The following is a 17,236-nucleotide window of genomic DNA, read 5'->3' as shown; positions in this document are numbered from 1 at the left end:
TTACAACAAAACATCCCTGGCATACCAGGCTACCCCTCAGTTTTGTGTTTAACTGTTTTCATTCCTGGTTTTTCTCTGTTTTACATTCCTAAAATGCTGGCTGTCCCAGCAGGCGAGTGGAGTCCCTCATGTGCCAGGCTGGTGGTGCCTGCTGGGAATGTTGCAGGGCACCAAGGCACTAAGCTGCAGTGTCCTGTAGCCACTTGCCATCACACCACCATGTAGGACAAGGAATGTCAAGAATCTCTGGGGGGAAAAAGGCTCTAAGGAATTATTGCAATAATATTGATCAGAAAAAGCAGAAAAAACATCTCTCCCATCTATACATACCTCCCCCACCCCTCCAGCTTTTCAGCACTTCACACAGTGGCAAAGATAATTTATTAAAAATCCTGCAGCAAGGGAATTGCAGACCCAACCTGGAGTTCTGGCTTCCCCTGATCCTGGCAGGAAGGGACTGCCAGGGGATGCTCCTTTCCAGGACAGCAGGGGCACAATGTGTGTTGCTGCTCTGTTCATTGAATTGCCAGTAGCACTTGGGTTTTGTTTTTGTAGTCCATCCCACCCTCTCTCTTATGTCCACTCTGGTTCCTGCTTTTCATATGACAAGTACTGGAGTTCTCAACCTGCCAGAACTGAAATGTGGGACAGATTCAACAAGAATAATAGATTTTCCGGGAGCTTAGAATGATAGTATGAGATTAATTCATTTCATATGAGTAACATTTTCTCTTCTGTTTGGTTTCATGATTCAGCCTTCCACAGGAATGACTGGGAGGGGTTAAAAGAAAACAAGAAAAGCATCTGGATAGCAGGAGTTTTCAATGATGAGATGGGAATGAGGAGGGCAGAGCACAGCTCAAGGGCCCTCATGGGAGAGCAGGAGGCCAGTCTGTCCATCCTTCAGTCTCCTGGCCCTGTCACACCTTGTGCGCTCTGACAGTGCCAGCTGAAATTCGTGGTACCAGGGCTCAAAGACCAAACAGTTCCTGTTTCACATTTATTGCCATTTCTGAATTGCTCTCTCTGGGCTGCCAAAAAAAGAGTTATGCAGCACTGTTTCCCTAATAAATCTGCTGCCTACCAGCCTGAGAAAGACAAGACCTGCAAATAGCTTTCCAGCAACAGATTGCTGCATGCTCAGCCATCCAGCAAGCTGCTGGCAACCCTGCGTTTATATAGGAAACCAGATCTGCAGATACTTCTCCTGGGATATGCATAAGGAATACTCCCCTATGAGTAACCTAATCAGCATGTAGATGTCATTGCTGTTTACACAACTGTACTGAGCAGAAGACATTTGTCTGGCTTTCACTGCACTCTGAAAGAAAATGATCAGCTTAGAAGGGTTGGGGTGGATTTAAAATAACTTCTTAAGCACTTGTCAAAAATCTGCATCCCTTTTCCTAACACTCCATCAAGCAATTGACCTGCACACTCCCGTAAAGCAGTACATTGTATCAGTGTAAACTCCCTGTCACAATTCTATCACATAAGGATGTGAAATCACAACGCTGCCTTATAGTGTCTAAAACCAACCCAAGCATCTGAGCTTGCAGTCCATTCCTCTGTAGCTGTGAGGCTCTCGCATCCGCCTCCCTCACACACTTTTAGCAGAAATACGGGAAGCTCCTGGAAGGAAGTAATTCTAAAGCTATTTGTGAGTTTGCCAAAAGGATTTCTTTGATTTACGAAGTATGAAAGATTGCCATTTCTGAATTCATAGTGGATGAGTTATTTCCTGTGTTTTGCTCAAAGGAAGTTCATAATGCAATGAATTCTAGTGTGAAAAAGATAATTAAGGAATAACCTTTTCACAACTGCTGCTTCTGCAGTTTTTGCAGCTGTAACATGTGTCTTGTTTCTCCACACAGGCTGGGTTGTTGGATCATTGGAAATTCTTGGAAGCCCAGCTAGTCTGGTGAGAAGCATAGGGAATGGCATAGCTGATTTCTTTAGGCTCCCCTATGAAGGACTGACCAGAGGCCCAGGAGCATTTGTCAGTGGAGTTTCCAGAGGAACAACATCATTTGTAAAACACATTTCCAAAGGTAGAGCTTTCACTTTATTACTCCAACTACTGCTTTGTTGTCATGCATTGTTAAAGTTTTAAGCAATAAAATCTGTCCATCCTTCAGTCTCCTGGCCCTGCCTTGTCTTGTGCTGCTCTGTGCTAGTTGAAATTCCTGGTACCAGGGCTCAAAAACCAAACAGTTCCTGTTTAGCTAAGCTTAGAGTGTATGTAACAAGCTCACATGCAATGTCTCATGTACTAAACAGATCACCACTTTACTGCAGTGCATGAGAATGTTTCAGAAACTTCAGAATTTTAAACCTCCCAGTGGGAAATAGATATTCACTCAGCAAGTATTTCATGTGATAACTGCAGAAGTATTAAAGGTGTTCTGCACTTCTGCTAGCCATCAGAAATTCTACACTCGGTCGCCTCATCATATTTATTATTAAAAAAAAAAAAAAAAAAAAAAAAAAAGTAGATACAGTTGTCATAACTGTGTGAGTCCGTGGATGGGATTTGACAGTGGGGCTGGCCTGCCATGGGAACAGGAGGAGCTCTTCCCTTGCAAAGCCTGTACAAACAGTGCCATCGCGTGGCTCCAGCTGCTGCACAGACACAGCGGCTGCCCTGGCTGCTGCTCCGAGCCTCCGCTCCTGCCTCCCGCAGGACGCGGCCTCACGGCTCCTTCTGTAAATATTTGTTTACCTTTCCATCACCCCCCTCTCCATTTAGATTGGCCTTCCACAGGGGAACTGGAGAAGGATGTTCAGATGAGTTTCTGTTCCCACCGACCAGGCAACCTGGAGCAGGCTAATGTAAAAGGCGTGACACGGGCCATAACAGCAGCGTGGTGATGCTTAACAAATAGTAAAGCATGTTACACATGGGTGACTGTTCACTTGACTTGCTGCTCTGCTCATAAGCTCAGCATTGCACTGAGGCATACAATGTCTCCGTGGTTTAAATTAAAGCATTTTGATCCAGACCCAAATGTATATCTCCATGCATTTAGGTACACTGACGTCAATTACCAATCTGGCAACAAGTCTTGCTCGGAATATGGATAGGCTGTCACTGGATGAGGAGCATTACAACAGACAAGAAGAATGGAGAAGGCAGCTTCCAGAGAGCCTGGGAGAAGGACTGAGACAGGGGCTCTCTCGTTTAGGCATTAGCCTTCTAGGTAATGTACTATTAAATATCAAGTTAAGTGATAATACTGTTTTCTAATCTGCTCACTAACCTTTTCTAACTGTGAGTTATAATTTCAAATTCTGGGGATTTGGTGTCTTCTTGTGACAAAGCCTCACAGTATGTATATTAGATACTGTTTATCAAGATTTTCTAACTTTTGTGTATGATTTTTGCTGATAAAATAATTGCAGATATAGAATGGGTTTGCAGTTGGTGAAATAATATTTCGTACATGATGTAGATCTAAGCGGGAAAAAAAGAATAATTCTGCATCGGGCAGCGTGACTTGTAACTAATTCAACACGAAGACGTCATCATGCTGATGTTTACTTTCTGATGAATTATAGGATTGCCTTCTGAACCTGCTTGTTTTTGCAGCACTGTAGATATCAGAGATTCTTGGGTTTGTTTGAAAACCACTTCAACTTAGTGCAGATGTTAAGTAAGCTTTGATGAGGAATTCTGCTTTTACAAAGAGACCCAGATCGTCCTGATTCAGTGTAATTTTATTCATCAAGCAGCTGAGTGGCTTGGTTAGAAGGGAAGATTACTCTCTCCATTTCAAAGTAGCACCTAAATTTTGAAAACTAACCCACAGTGGAAAAATTCTCTGCAAGAAGTTTTGCAGTAAGGGGCTGGATTTTCTAGGTTACTTCGACTTGTCACACAGCAAAGGAATGCAGAACTGTATTGTTTGGCAGAGTTCCTCAGTATGTATTAAACAGTATGAATCTCTTAGAGATCAAAGTGACCAAAAGCAGTCCAGTGCAAAAGGTTAGAAGAGCTGAAGCTTGAAAGGATTTGTCCTGTTTCCTAATCTTCAGTAGTGTACACAACTCCTAAATTTGCAACCGCAACCCTGAAAGCCCCAAAGAGGAAGTGGTAAAAATGTTACAGCTTCGGGTTAAATTGCTGGGAATTATTTTAAGCAATAACATTAGATTATGTGAAGCACTGCCATTTGATAATGCCTGTAAACCAGCAAGCAAGTGTCCTGGGAGAAATGTGCATAAAGGAGAAATTTCATATATTAGTAGCCACTGTCCCAATAGTAAGCTGTTACTGGTGTTGCAAATCAAAGGCAGTTTGGAGGAGGTTTTATTTTTCCCTCTTGTTTTATTGGGCTAAGGGCAGTCAGGTTGAGTTGCTGGATGAAAGATTATACTTTTAGAAGCACTGTGTCAGCCTGGTGTATATGTGCTGGTGAAACGGTTTGGTGATCTTGGCTCAGTTATTAATTAAACATCAAGGTAACATGGTGTCTATATCTCCTTCACTGACACACCAGAGCCCTTCAGAGCTAAAAACATCAGCTGTACAGCCTGAAGCAAAGAGCAAAACTTTGTAGCTTTGGCTGTATCAAGGCAAAGTTTTTGCAGTTCAGGAAAGCTGGGAGCTCCTCTCATACATGCACAAATACGCCATTCCTGCACCTCCCCGCACACAAGGATTCCGTGGTTTGCGGCAGTACACCCGAGTTAAAAGCAAAACAAAAAATAGAGCTAGAATTCCAGTGTCCCTGATTTCCTAAGAGATCAGACTTCGTGTTAGAAACCTAGAGCTTCATATCAGCATTTAAACAGTGCTCCTCCACAAGCTAGGGTCTTGTTTTTATTCCCGCTGTTACTGTTTAGCAATCGCTCCCTGCTAACTGCCTCTTTTCTTAGCAGTGGAGTCAGTGAAGCACCCAGATAAATTGCTACAGTTACTGTAAAGCTGGATGTGACAAGTATGGAACTCTCAATAAGGGAGAAATCAGAAATATTCCATTTACTTTGTATCAGTTTTCTTAATTAAACTTGATTTTTAAAAAGCATGTTTGCTCTGTTTGGGCAGCAGAATTCATATAAATTGTGTCAACACCTAAATTATGAATAGACCTATGTTTCAATTTCTACAAACATGTCAGAAAGCTGCTGCTGTCCTGTCTTTAGTGTAAAGAATATTGTGGCTTCCCAAAAAAAAAAAAATATAAAATAAAACCAGTTGTAGTTGAAGGGACGGTATCACTGTGCTGCTTTTTTTCCCCAGCGCGTACAGAATAAACGTGAACATGCTTACTCTAAAAACACTTATGGTTATTCATACATAACAAAGTGAAGCTGCAGTTCTTTTCCTTTGCAAGGATGAAAAGTTTGATGAGCACAGAAATGCAGACAGCACAACTATTTGAAGCCGTAATTTCTGTGACTTTCTAATTGTAAAATTGAAGAGTGTGAAGGAGATTTCTACAACAGTCACGCTCGTGTTCGTAAGCCGTCTGACCCATGCAGGCAGCTAAAACAATGGCAAATGTAGATTTTGTGCCTAGGTGAAGTCATGTTAGAGTCCTCAGTTCATCGGTGTGTAGTGGTCTCTACCCAGAAAGTAGAGGTGCCTTTCTGATTTTTGTGAAAATCTGGCTCACAGTGGCCCTGATTCAGCAGAGCACTTAAGCATGTGCTTAAGAGCTTTGCTGAATCGGGGCCAAAATCATGTACTCTCGTCTCCTCCTCAGTGCAAGTTGTTCCCTGTGGTACATTCTTAAGTGCTTTGTCCTGTCTCATTTTAAATGACTCAAGCACTGTCAGGGTGTTGTTTGATTTGATTGTTATCTTTGGCCAGCTGTTGTCTTCTTTTCTAATTTGGGGGAGTTTTCTGGGTCATTTTAGTAACACTTGTCCGTGCAAAGAAGCAACAGTTTATGATAGGTGTGGTTTTTCCTTTTATATGTTTAGGCAAAAATGCAGTGAAATTTTTGGTAAAATATTTAAATGATTGACTCCTCACTGAGGAACTATCTTTTGCATTTTGTGTGACAGGGTCAAACTTAAAATATTAACTTTTAGCATGTAAAAGAGACTATTGAAACTATCGGCTGTATTTTCAACTGCTGGTCCTAGTGAAAAATATTACATTGAAGTGGCTGCCTTTAGAAAGTTGAGCATATCTAAATAACCAAAAAGATGACAACTATTCAGAAAGCTATTTTTTACAATGGCAGAAGTGCTCAACGTTTCAGTTACTCCTTCGTGCTTTTGGGGAAGTGGATTGACTCATATTGCCTGACAGTGTAACTATCCTGGTAGAGAAGGCAAAGCCTGGGTTTCAGAAGCTCAGATTTTTGTTATTACAGGTGGTGGTAGCTGTTCTTGCTGTACACTATCACTGAGTCAGGGCCACTCTATATTTGCCTATCTACAACACAAGATAGCACAACCAGTGCTAATCCTGAAATTGTGTGCTATTCCACACACTAACTGTGCAACTACATCAATGCATGGCAACAGGTGCTTTTTCCTTTGAGCTGTATTTTTATGTGGTTTGCTGTGATGAGATTATGCTTCAGCCTTGTTTTTGGTGTGAAACACTTGAGGCAGTCCTGAAAGACAACAGAGAAAAGGAAGCAAAATGGCTTCAGCTTGGGCAGCTTCCAGCCTCATGGCAAAGCATGGCCAGTTTCTCTTAGTGGGGGATTTTTTCCAATTATGTCTTGCTCTGAAAGAGTTTGTCACAAGCAATCCGAGTTTTCTCAAGGCCGTAAGCTGTGCTACGTTCACCCAACTTTGTCAGTCTGCACGTGAACCAGTTGCTGCCTGTAATCAAATTCTTCTTGAAGTAATCCAGTGATATACTCTGAACTATCTGAATTTTGTAGCTATCAAAGTAACTTCTTTTATTGTTACTGAGCAACATGTATTAACCAGAGTGCACCCCATCTGATGTTTAGCAGATGTTATGTTGTTGCTGGAACCTCTTTGGTCCAGTAATGGAAGAATATGTTTTTGTTTTGTTGCTTTGGTGTTTAATTTTATTGAGGTTTTCTTTATACATGCATAATCTGTGTGTACATATGTGGACATGCATATAAAATCAAATGCTTAGGGCAAGGAAAAAAAAAAGAAAAATGGAGAATGGTTTCATTTAATTAAAAAAATACTGGTCAAGGGACATACAGGGAAAGGACAGGGACAGCAGTAGGACACCATGTGAGAGAGAACAAGAGTGGGAAGGGAGGAACCACTACATGTGGTTCCATGCTGTGCTTTCCTGATACCCTACTGGAATCTGGCGGGGAGAGACTTTCTGTGGTAAGTCCATCCCTCCTGGTGCTCCTGCCAAGAACTTTGTTAGAACACAAGAAGCCACAGGGGCATAGGAAGATGTGCTTTGCACAGTTTCTGGCGTGAGAAGTGCCCTGAGCCTCACGTGTGTGTTACCACTCTCTGGCTGTTGCTGGGTTTTGAGGTTGCTCAGGCTTTGGTCTCTGTCTGTTTCCTTTGCACACACATGCTGCACACAGGAAAGGAGCTGCACAGATCTGGATTCCCCACACAAGGGTGCTAGGACCAGCCACTCCTCAGTGAAAGGAGTAAGGTTTAGTTTATTTTGTGATTTGTGGGCATGGCCACTGTACATAAATGAGTTATGGCAGTGAGTTGCAATTCAAGATAAGGAATTACAGAGGAAGAGAAGATCATTTGGTATATTTTTTGCAGGTAGAACAACAAGACTTGCAAAAGGATTTGAGATACAAAAGGGCAATGTCTTCACAGAGAAGTTCAGAGCATGCATAAAATGCCAGAGTAACAGAAAGTGTGGAATTACTAAAAACTGGCTAATTAAGCTATAGATTATTTGGGGCATTACATAAATATTCTTATTTCACACAGTCACAGCAGTTTCCATTCTGTTTCCTTGTCCTTGGAGCCTAATTCTAGCTGAGGAGTGCCTGGAGCATACCACAGGTCCTTTGCAGTAGGCTCTTATTATTACCTTAAAACTTTGCCCAAGTATATTGCAGTAAATAATTTACTAGTGCTAGGACTTAGGTGGATTACATTTTATAAGGCAATAACTTCTGTTCTGAAAGTGCAGTTGTTGTGGATGACCTCAATAGATAGGGTGAAGGAGGTCACAGGATAGTATAATATTGTAACTTAGGACGACACCAAGTATTGTTTTATGTCTTCAATTGCATCCCAATTGCACAAAAGACTGGACAAACAATCCCAATTGTCTAATGTGGTGTTGAGATTTTATTTTAGTCAAGCAGCAGGAACAGCTGGTAAGTAGTTATGAATTGAAAATTGTATCATTTCAATGGCATGGCATTAAGAAAAAAGCTTTGTGGCCTTTGTGGTACAAAAGGTGAATGTTCAGCTGCACACTCAGCTTCAGTGAGTGACCTCAATTAAAACCAGGCATCACTTCAAAGACAGACCAGCATTTTCTGTGGAAATACTATACATTTGTCAAAAGGCTAGTGCTACAGATTTTGGGAGAATTCTCTCTAAGAGGAGAGGAAGGCATTTATGGGGGATGCAAGTTTCCTGAATTCCTGATCGATAGTATCCCAGGGACAAGGATCTGGGGAAATGTGTGCTACTTCTCATCCTCTTCTTTTCTTTGGACAGTGACTGTGCACAAATACTATATTAGTTCTTGTTGTTTAAAGTCAGCAATTTCTTTATTTATCCAGTGACAGTAACTAAAACCATCTGAAGACCAGTTAGCAGCTCACTGCCTAGTGCACGTCACGCTGGTAAACACATGGGGCCAAATACCTCGGTTGCGATTGTCCGAATCTGTGGAATTATGCCTGGATTTCCTTCCACTTACAAAGCAGAACTTTCAAAGATGTCTAGGTTGAGGTGAAAATGCCTAGTAACCAGAGTGACACTCAATCCTACTCCTCAAATAATTTTTTTATCTTGGTATTTGCAGCTGCAGGTGCAAACTGAGACCTGACCAAGAAGCCTGCAGACTTGTTTTCCACTGAGCAAAGCACCTGGGGTCGGGAAGACTGCTGTGGCTTTGTCCAATCCTTGTACCCGTAGCAATCTCCAAATAGCTTATCTGTCAAAATTACAACTACTAGAGACATGTCTGTGGTTAAGTGGCTAGCATAAACTCAAGATCAAAGAAATGTACCACCTCACATACCTGTTTACATTTAGGAAGATTTAAGTTGAAGTTCTCTGTTGATACTAAAAGCTGGGAAGGTCACTATGTCACTTGTAAAAGTTTGACCCATGCACATTAAAGTAAAATATGATGGTTTTCACAAAAAAGTAACAAAAAGTCTCAAAGTCTAATTCTGCTAATCTTAGTCATATATCAAAAGTTGCATTAGCTTATGAACATTTCTGGCAGTGGAAGAGGATATAAAAATGATCTATTGAATACAAACAGTTTTTATTCTCATGAAGTCAATCTTGCAGTTACGTGAAAATCTCATTTCCATAGCAGCTCTAGCTGTCTAAAACTGGAGGATTTTATTCCTAGCCCAGCATTTTCAGAATTATGGCACAGAATGAGCTAAACTAAATTAACTCAGCAAAAGCATTTAGCATAAGTAGTCAAAAGAGGAAAACATACTGTAAGGTTAGGTGATCTAAATGTTAAAAAAAAAAAAAGGTGAGAGATAGTGTTTACCTAATTGGTCAAATGCTAAATAGCTGTATAAGAATGGGGTACAGTCTCGAATCCAAACAATATTCAGGTCCAGTAGTAAGATTTCCTCTTATTCCAGAATATTTATCTTCACTACTTACTGGAGACTCTTGTTTTTTCAGGTGCGATTGCTGGGATTGTGGATCAGCCGATGCGGAATTTTCAGCGAGTATCTGAGGCCCAAGCTTCTGCTGGGCATAAAGCCAGAGGGGTCATCTCGGGTGTGGGGAAGGGAATCATGGGCGTCTTCACAAAGCCCATTGGAGGGGCAGCTGAGCTCGTCTCCCAGACAGGTTACGGTGAGTTTCATATTTCCAACACCTCCATTTAAATTTTAAAATGTTATTCAGATACAACCTGCTATGTCTTATTTATCCAGCTCAGTACTGTGTGACTTAGAGAAAGGTTTAGAAATGCCATGGCTAAGTACTTACAAATGCTCTGCTGCTTTTCTGAAACGCCATCGTGTTGTGCTTCTCTCTTGTGTTACTGATCAGTGATGCACAGCCACAGAAACAGAGAATGCAGAAAGCATGAAGTAATTCTTGGAATACAGTAGAATTAGTTACAGAAACATATGTGCTTGAAAAATAGTTTTTGACATAAAAGGATTAGAGCAACACTATGTCCAATTAGAGCATTATTTTGAGATTGCTTTGTTATGGCAGGGAAAGAGTTGGGCTATCTCTACACAAAGAGTGAGTTACATTCTTGGGAGAAAGAAGTGAGTCATGTAGTAGGAGCATCCCCTTTAAACTGGAGCTTCACGAGAAGACAGTCCTGTTTTCAGATACATGGGTAACCTTAGAGCAACCAGAGGTGGGGTTTCCAGCTGGACTGAGCACTTAATGGCACTGGTGCTAAATCCTTTCTAATTGATGGGAATAATTCTGGACAAACAAAAAGTGTAAAAGATAAAAATATCAAAATACACTAATTTAATTGTCTCCAGTATCAATCAATCACTTTCAGCTTGAATATTTAAGAAGAAATGGTAGTTGGAGGGAGTCAGGGAAAAGAAGCAGGATACTGATAGAAAGACAATGTGTCAATAATTCCACCTCACTAATTATACCAGACAAACCTTGAATATTTATACCTTTAATCACTAGCAATATTTATGCTTGTTGTGTTAACTAAAATACAAGTAGTTCTCGTAGAGCTTAAGGTTAGGATGCTTCCCACAACACCCACAGCTCATTCCATCCAGTAAAAGAAATAATGAAACAATTATTAGAATTCTTTCAAATCAACTTTATCTTGTTTGTATGATCATAAATAATAACTGTTCTCCTGAATCATACACCCCATAGGTGTAAAACCCATATCAGCAAAATCAGAAGGTTTTTTCTGTTGTTGGCTGTCTCTGTGTTGGCTTTGCTGCCCAGGACATTATTATTTCTAGTTTTAATTCTGCTGCTGTTTTTATCAAGAAACTCATAGTAGTAGAGGGACACTTTTCATTGCAGATATGGTATATAAGACATCATGTTTTCCATGACCATGACAAAAAGACTTAGCCAGGAAAAAACATAAAACTATATCAATAATAGTTGACAGTGCGTGAGAGGAAAATACACAAGAGTTCAAGTAACTCTTACCCACGACTGGATTGGAAGTGGGACTGTGCCTCTTGGGGGAGACCAAGGGGTGGAGGACCACACAGAAATAAACACATGTTCTCTCTGTCTCCATCTGTAAATAACATTTTCACTCACATAATGCTGAGAACCTTGGTAAGCCAACTGTTACAATTGGGATGCTGCTTTTAAGTATTACCATCAACATGTGTGCTAAAAATTAAAGGGTTTTTTTCATTGCTGATGTTTTGTTTAAATTATTATCCATTGTGTAAGAGGGAATCTAAGTTATTGACACCCTTATGCCTTTGGAATGCTTAGACAAAAGAAAATCTCTTAATTTATTTGTAAAGTACATTTGTAAAAGAGTAACTTTGCACCAAACCACGTAACACTAGTGCTTGCTGCATAACCTACTCCACGTCTGTCATGTAAAAATTTTTAAAACTAGTTAATTTGTGAATTTTTTTGCATCCCACGCATTCTTTCTGGTGACCATACCTCATCATTGAATGTTTACAGGCCATCTAAAATCATACATACTGTACCATCTTCAGCTCTGGAGAGTCTCTTTAGAAACCTGCTTAACTGCTGCTTGTAATCTCCATTCTGGGCTGGCACTAAGAAGAATTCATAATAAACCAGGTGCCCCAGTAGATCTCATAAATGTACATGGATATGTGTTTAACAGCTGGATTAAGTAACTGAGCATTTAAATGCAGTATCTAGGCAAACTTGCCTTCTAATTTGTACCAATTGTGACACGTATATGAAAGTATTTTAATATTAAGCAAGAAAGTTACAATGGTCTTGATTTTTTTCTCCATAAATCCTAAGTGATGTGTCTGATCCTGCTCTGAAGTGATGGCTCTCAGGAGTGTTATGTTTCTCTTGATTGCAAGTGTAGAGCTGATTCATGGAACACACAGTGGGGTTTTTTTGTTTCTTGCTAAAGCGAGATCATGGGGGTTAAGTGCACAACTCTTGCATTGTAATATTTAATGAATTATCTTGACTACAGCTTCCAGAGATGTGACATCATTTTGGATCTGCACTGTTTTATGAACTGCTTTAAACAGATGACATCACTGCAACACAGAACTGCGTTGTAGAAAACAACCACTAAAAAACCTGAATTCTCTCACCCGCAGGTATTTTGCATGGAGCTGGACTTTCTCAGCTTCCCAAGCAGCGCTCTCATCCAAGTGATCAACATGTTGAGCAGGCTCCAAACAGCCACGTCAAATATGTCTGGTAACATTATTTAGACAATTGCTCATTTCTACATCCACATTGTTTATTAATAGCTCCTGGCCTCTGGTCAAGTTAACAGGAAAAGCTTCCCTAGGAAAGGCTGAGTTATGGCAGTTTGTTTAGGAACACTAAACACAAAGGTAGTGCATAGAAACCCAATCTGCAAATGATGGGCTGCTGATCTGCATCCAGCTTTGAAACTACAGAGCTGATCTTTATTTAATGGTATTCAGTGAGTTCTTACTTATTTTATCATTGCACTGAGCCCAAGAAAAACACTGCACATCTCCAGGAACAGCTGTTAGTGAAGATAGCTTTATTTTCTGCACTGAATTTCTAAGACACTTCTCAGGGTAATTTTTCTATTATCAAGGAAATAGGATGGGAAATAGGCTAACCTAGCACAGATATTAGGCCAATTATGTGGTGAGTGATTGAGGGGTTTTGATAAGTAACAATTTCACATTCATTCTTTAAATCTGAAGTCTTACATCTTTCAGTAATGGAGTTTTGGAGTACACTGCCTGGCTTATTTTACATCCGTAGCTGATAGCTACAGGCTTAAGTAAAAACAGTGATCAGAATAAGCCCTGGAGGATCCAATGCACTACACTAACGAGTTCTTTTTTTGTCTTTTATTTGCCTTTTTTTAACCTGATAATGCAGGAAAATGCTACAATCTCTGGGAAGGCCAGAGGTTCATATGGCCTTAGATGTCATGATTGTGAGCGGATCAGGCCAGCAGCATGAAGGCTGCTTGCTGCTCACCTCAGAGGTGCTCTTTGTCGTGAGCATCAGTGAAGACACACAGCAGCAGGCCTTCCCCGTGACTGAAATCGATTGTCTGGAAGATGATCAGCAAAAAGATCTGCTGAAGGTGCAGCTAAAACAACAGAGAGTGCCTTCTGACTTGGAGGTAAAGACTTGAGTACCTTTTCCATTCAAAGACAAAGTTACACTGATGCTGGTGCTTTTGGCAGTGGGAACACTCACCTCTGGGCTGGGAGGCCAGAGGCTGAAGTGCCAGACCAGGAGATCTGCCCCTCCTAGTTGGCTGTGATTCCCTTTGGGTGAATGTGTCTCCTCCCTTCTATTCTCTTAATGATTGTGATATACCATATCTATGACAGAAATTTTCTGAGGGAAAAAGTAGAGGAAGTCTGAGTTCTTGGTAAGCATCACCTCTTTTCTGAAAAGGTTCTCATGGCTACATATGCATGAGGTGTTCACTGTTTGGCAAGTAAGCATTGCACCCTGTGCCTACAAAGTCCCAGCAAAAGCAGTTCCTTTTATTCTTCTGGGAATTCTGTTAACAGTTCAGTGGTGCTGGTGCTCCTTTCAGTGTGCTTTTATCTTGTCTCTTCTAGCACAGTGGTCTTGTTTGGCTGTATTTACTTCCTTAGATCATCCTTCTTCTGCAAATGCTAGCTATAAATTGGATTAGTCCCTCTCTGAGATTGGATGTACCACGTGTTTGCCAGTAAGAGCATAAACGCTTCATCTTCATGTTGAAAGATGTCTAAGCTATTTGAATACTGAGGTCTTTTGGATTAATTATCTTCTTTTAATGGCAGAAGAATGTTATATTTTTACACTTTTGGGAAACAATGTTTATTGTATTAAATTCTCAAGTAGAATCATATGAGAGAGCATTTCAAAAACGAACACGCATGTCCCAGTTTTTGTAAAAGTGTGCCAGGTAGTTTATAGACTGCTATACCAGAAATTTCTGTTTCAAATATAAAAAAAGAACATATAAAAGCCCTGAAGTATAAGGTGTGACAAAAAGTAGGAGCACCTTCAGTCAAATCCTAACTTTGCTGAAGGCAGTGAAGAGTTTTGCTGTTGATTTCAGCAAGGACTTCATCTGTGTCGTGACAGCACTTGAGTATTTTTGTGAAAGCTTTCTTTAGTGCTGAATTCTCTATTTATATTTATTGTCTTTCCACTAACCTCAGTCTCACAGAGAACTGTTGACTGAAGTTGCCTTCTCTCACCACAAAGCTACATGAGGGATTACTTAAATTGTGAAGGAAATGAGCAAAGCTCAGCTTTTTTTGTCCCTGAGTGCTGAGTGGTTGGTGGAGGCACACATCAGACTGTCAAGAGTCCAGACTGTCCTGCTCAGTCCAGAGCTAGTGTCCTGGAGGGAAGAAGAAGGAAAATTGCTTTCACTAAGGCACTGGATGCACTCACCCTATCCTAATCCTAACTTTAGCACCAGCCCAGATCTCTTTTTTATTGGATTGGAGTGTTGTCTTTGCATCTGGTTTTCCGAGGGGTAAGGAGAAGGCTGCTGCTGTGGGGGAAAGGCAGCTTGCTGCAAGTGGGTGATGAGGGGTGCAGAGGGTCTGCCTGTTTGGCAGAAGGGAGGGCGAGGGACAGGGAGCCTAATTCTAGTCCCCACAGCTGCTACAGCTGGGAATGTGTAGGATTTATGGGCAAGTGGGGCCCCTGAATGCACAGAGCAGCCCTGCATGGCACATGCAGAGTCCAATGTTCCACATGCGTGCGCTCATAACGTCCTCCTTTGGAGGTACTGGACCAAATACCTCTTTTTTTTTCTGAAGTTCTAGGTGGAAATATGGGAGTCCTACTCAAATGGTGCAGCAATGCAGCTCTAGGAGCTGTAAGCCTTGAGCCCAGCATCTCTTTTGCTGATGCAGCCTCTTGAGAACACAGTGAAAATGTACGGGAAAAGTGCATGTGTCTCAGGTGGAGCCAAGTCAATGATGGCAAGACAGCAAAAGTTGAGTGATGCTGTACAAAACAGACCTGGCAAAACATTCCTTCAGAATGCAGATACTGATACTGAAATTCTTGTAAAAATTTAAAGAAATGTGCTGTGAGGAAGAGCAGTTGAAAGAAATAGAGAATAAAAAATTTTTAGGTTTTTTATGTTAAGGCAGCTAAGGCAGCTACACAATAAAAGATTCCAAAAAGCTTCATATACAGTTTTAGTAATTACATAGAGTGTTTTGTAATTAATATTTGCTGGTCTTTTAGTGGATTGGGAGATCTCATACTTGGTGATTTCCTTTCTGCAGCTGAATTTGTGGTCTGGGTGTTGTCACGTGCAGCACTGGTGCTGATGGGAGCCAGAGCTTCCCTTCAGCTTCCTGACAAGAGCTTCTACAAAGTCTTCAGATGTGATTAGGAGAAAGAACCTTAGGAGGAACAAGTTGTGACTTGAAGATGAGGCCTCTTTAGGCCTCTAAGCTGCAGAGTGAGGCCTAAATAGGCACAGCTCCTCAGTATTAATAGTAGGACATTGTGTTGCACTGAAGGTGTCCTCAGCTGAAGTGCAGACGTGTCTGTGCATGATGGCATTTGCAAAGATGGCCTCAATTTTTAGCTGGAAAATGCCCAGTCAGGTCAACCAGATTGTTATTTTGAGTTTACAAAAAAGAGCTAATGTTACCACTATAAGTTATGTCTATTTTTCTGATTAGTTTAGTCAAAGATACTAGGAATAATACAAGAAATTGAAACATCTAATTTCAAGGCTATAAAAATCCTCTTTTTTGCATTACTGCTCACAAAAACAATTGCCAAAAGTTTTGTTTCAGCTCTGCCCAAAACAGTTTCTCTCATTCCCTCTCCTCAACTTCTTGGAACAGTTAAGAAACAAAGCATGAGTTATTCTACAGCTGTAATCACCAGAGATGTTACAGAGCATATTTTGACTCCTTCAGCAATAGGTTTGCCTGATGCCTTGTTCGCCTCCACAATATATAACTTAATCCATCTGGATAGGAATAGCCTGGATGGATTCTTAAAAACTCTGGCACTGACAAGTTTGTTATTGAAAGGGAAGCATTAATTGTATTTGGATTATCTTCCAAAGTAATTGAGACACTGCTTGTTTCCAGACAGATGTCAAACTCAAAAGTCCTGCTCTTCCAGCTGCTCTTGGTATAGCTCATAACATCAAGAAGACAAGAAAAAATTGAAGGGCCCTGGAATTTCAGATATTCCAGATTTTTTTAAATAGTCCTATGTGTTATCATCTTTCGAGCTCAAAAGCAATCTTTGGATTTCTCAAAGCGATGGAAAATAATCCTAAAGAGCTGGATCTCCTTAGTCAGTGTGCACAGAGGAGTAGATCAGTGCTACACCCATCTGGACTGCACAGCACAGGTGTTGTAGCTGCTGTGGAGTTAGAATTGCTTAAGGCTTAAGGCTTATTCATTATAAACCATAATGGGAGGAATTTTAGAAAAATACTGGAGTTCTTAACCCAAAAGTATGGCCTGGTAGTATGAAGGGACATGATATCCCTAATGTTCTTCTAGGAGCTGCATTAAGCAAGCCTCAATCAAGTTTTGAATCCTTGAGTGATCTGGATATAAACATGATAAATGTTCAAAGCAGCAAGTGAGGGCACTTAGTGACAATCTTAGGTCCCATTTAGGAAAAAAGGTAAAATTACATCAATTCCAAATTTTTCTTGTCTTGAAAATATAAGCCAAACTGAAAGTGGCTGCAGAAGCAGACACTTAGTTACAGATGAAGTCATCTAAAAGCAAGCAGGCTCCCAGTTACTTTGGAAGACCATCCAACCATAGTTAATATTTCCTCCTGAATAATTATGCTGTATCTGTGGAAAATGGCCTGGGGCTTAATGAAGAATGGGTTCACGAAAGTAGATGAGTGGGATACCAGCACCATTTCCATCTCCTTTAGTAAGCAGGATCTCCTGGTCAATGTGGAGGCAGAACCCACCTGTCCCTGGGCTTACCTCCCTAGGAGAAAT

General features: G+C 40.8%; 1 protein-coding gene across 7 annotated transcripts in view; it reads left to right on the top strand.

Moving 5' to 3' along the window:
• VPS13B (vacuolar protein sorting 13 homolog B) overlaps positions 1–17,236 on the top strand; it is a 434,621-nt gene that overhangs the window by 413,698 nt on the left and 3,687 nt on the right. For all 7 annotated transcript variants that reach the window (XM_071421508.1, XM_071421509.1, XM_071421507.1 and 4 more), the window contains 5 exons: positions 1,875–2,051; positions 3,030–3,200; positions 9,769–9,945; positions 12,378–12,480; positions 13,147–13,396. In XM_071421508.1, the coding sequence (XP_071277609.1) occupies positions 1,875–2,051; positions 3,030–3,200; positions 9,769–9,945; positions 12,378–12,480; positions 13,147–13,396 (878 nt within the window). The remainder of the gene's footprint in view (positions 1–1,874; positions 2,052–3,029; positions 3,201–9,768; positions 9,946–12,377; positions 12,481–13,146; positions 13,397–17,236) is intronic.

The sequence above is a fragment of the Agelaius tricolor genome, unplaced genomic scaffold (assembly GCF_023055355.1).
Source record: "Agelaius tricolor isolate 1412-34295 unplaced genomic scaffold, bAgeTri1.0.p SCAF_2, whole genome shotgun sequence".
Classification (NCBI taxonomy): domain Eukaryota; kingdom Metazoa; phylum Chordata; class Aves; order Passeriformes; family Icteridae; genus Agelaius; species Agelaius tricolor.
The sequence above is the reverse complement of the archived record's forward strand: the minus strand, read 5'-3'. Positions and strand labels throughout refer to the sequence as shown.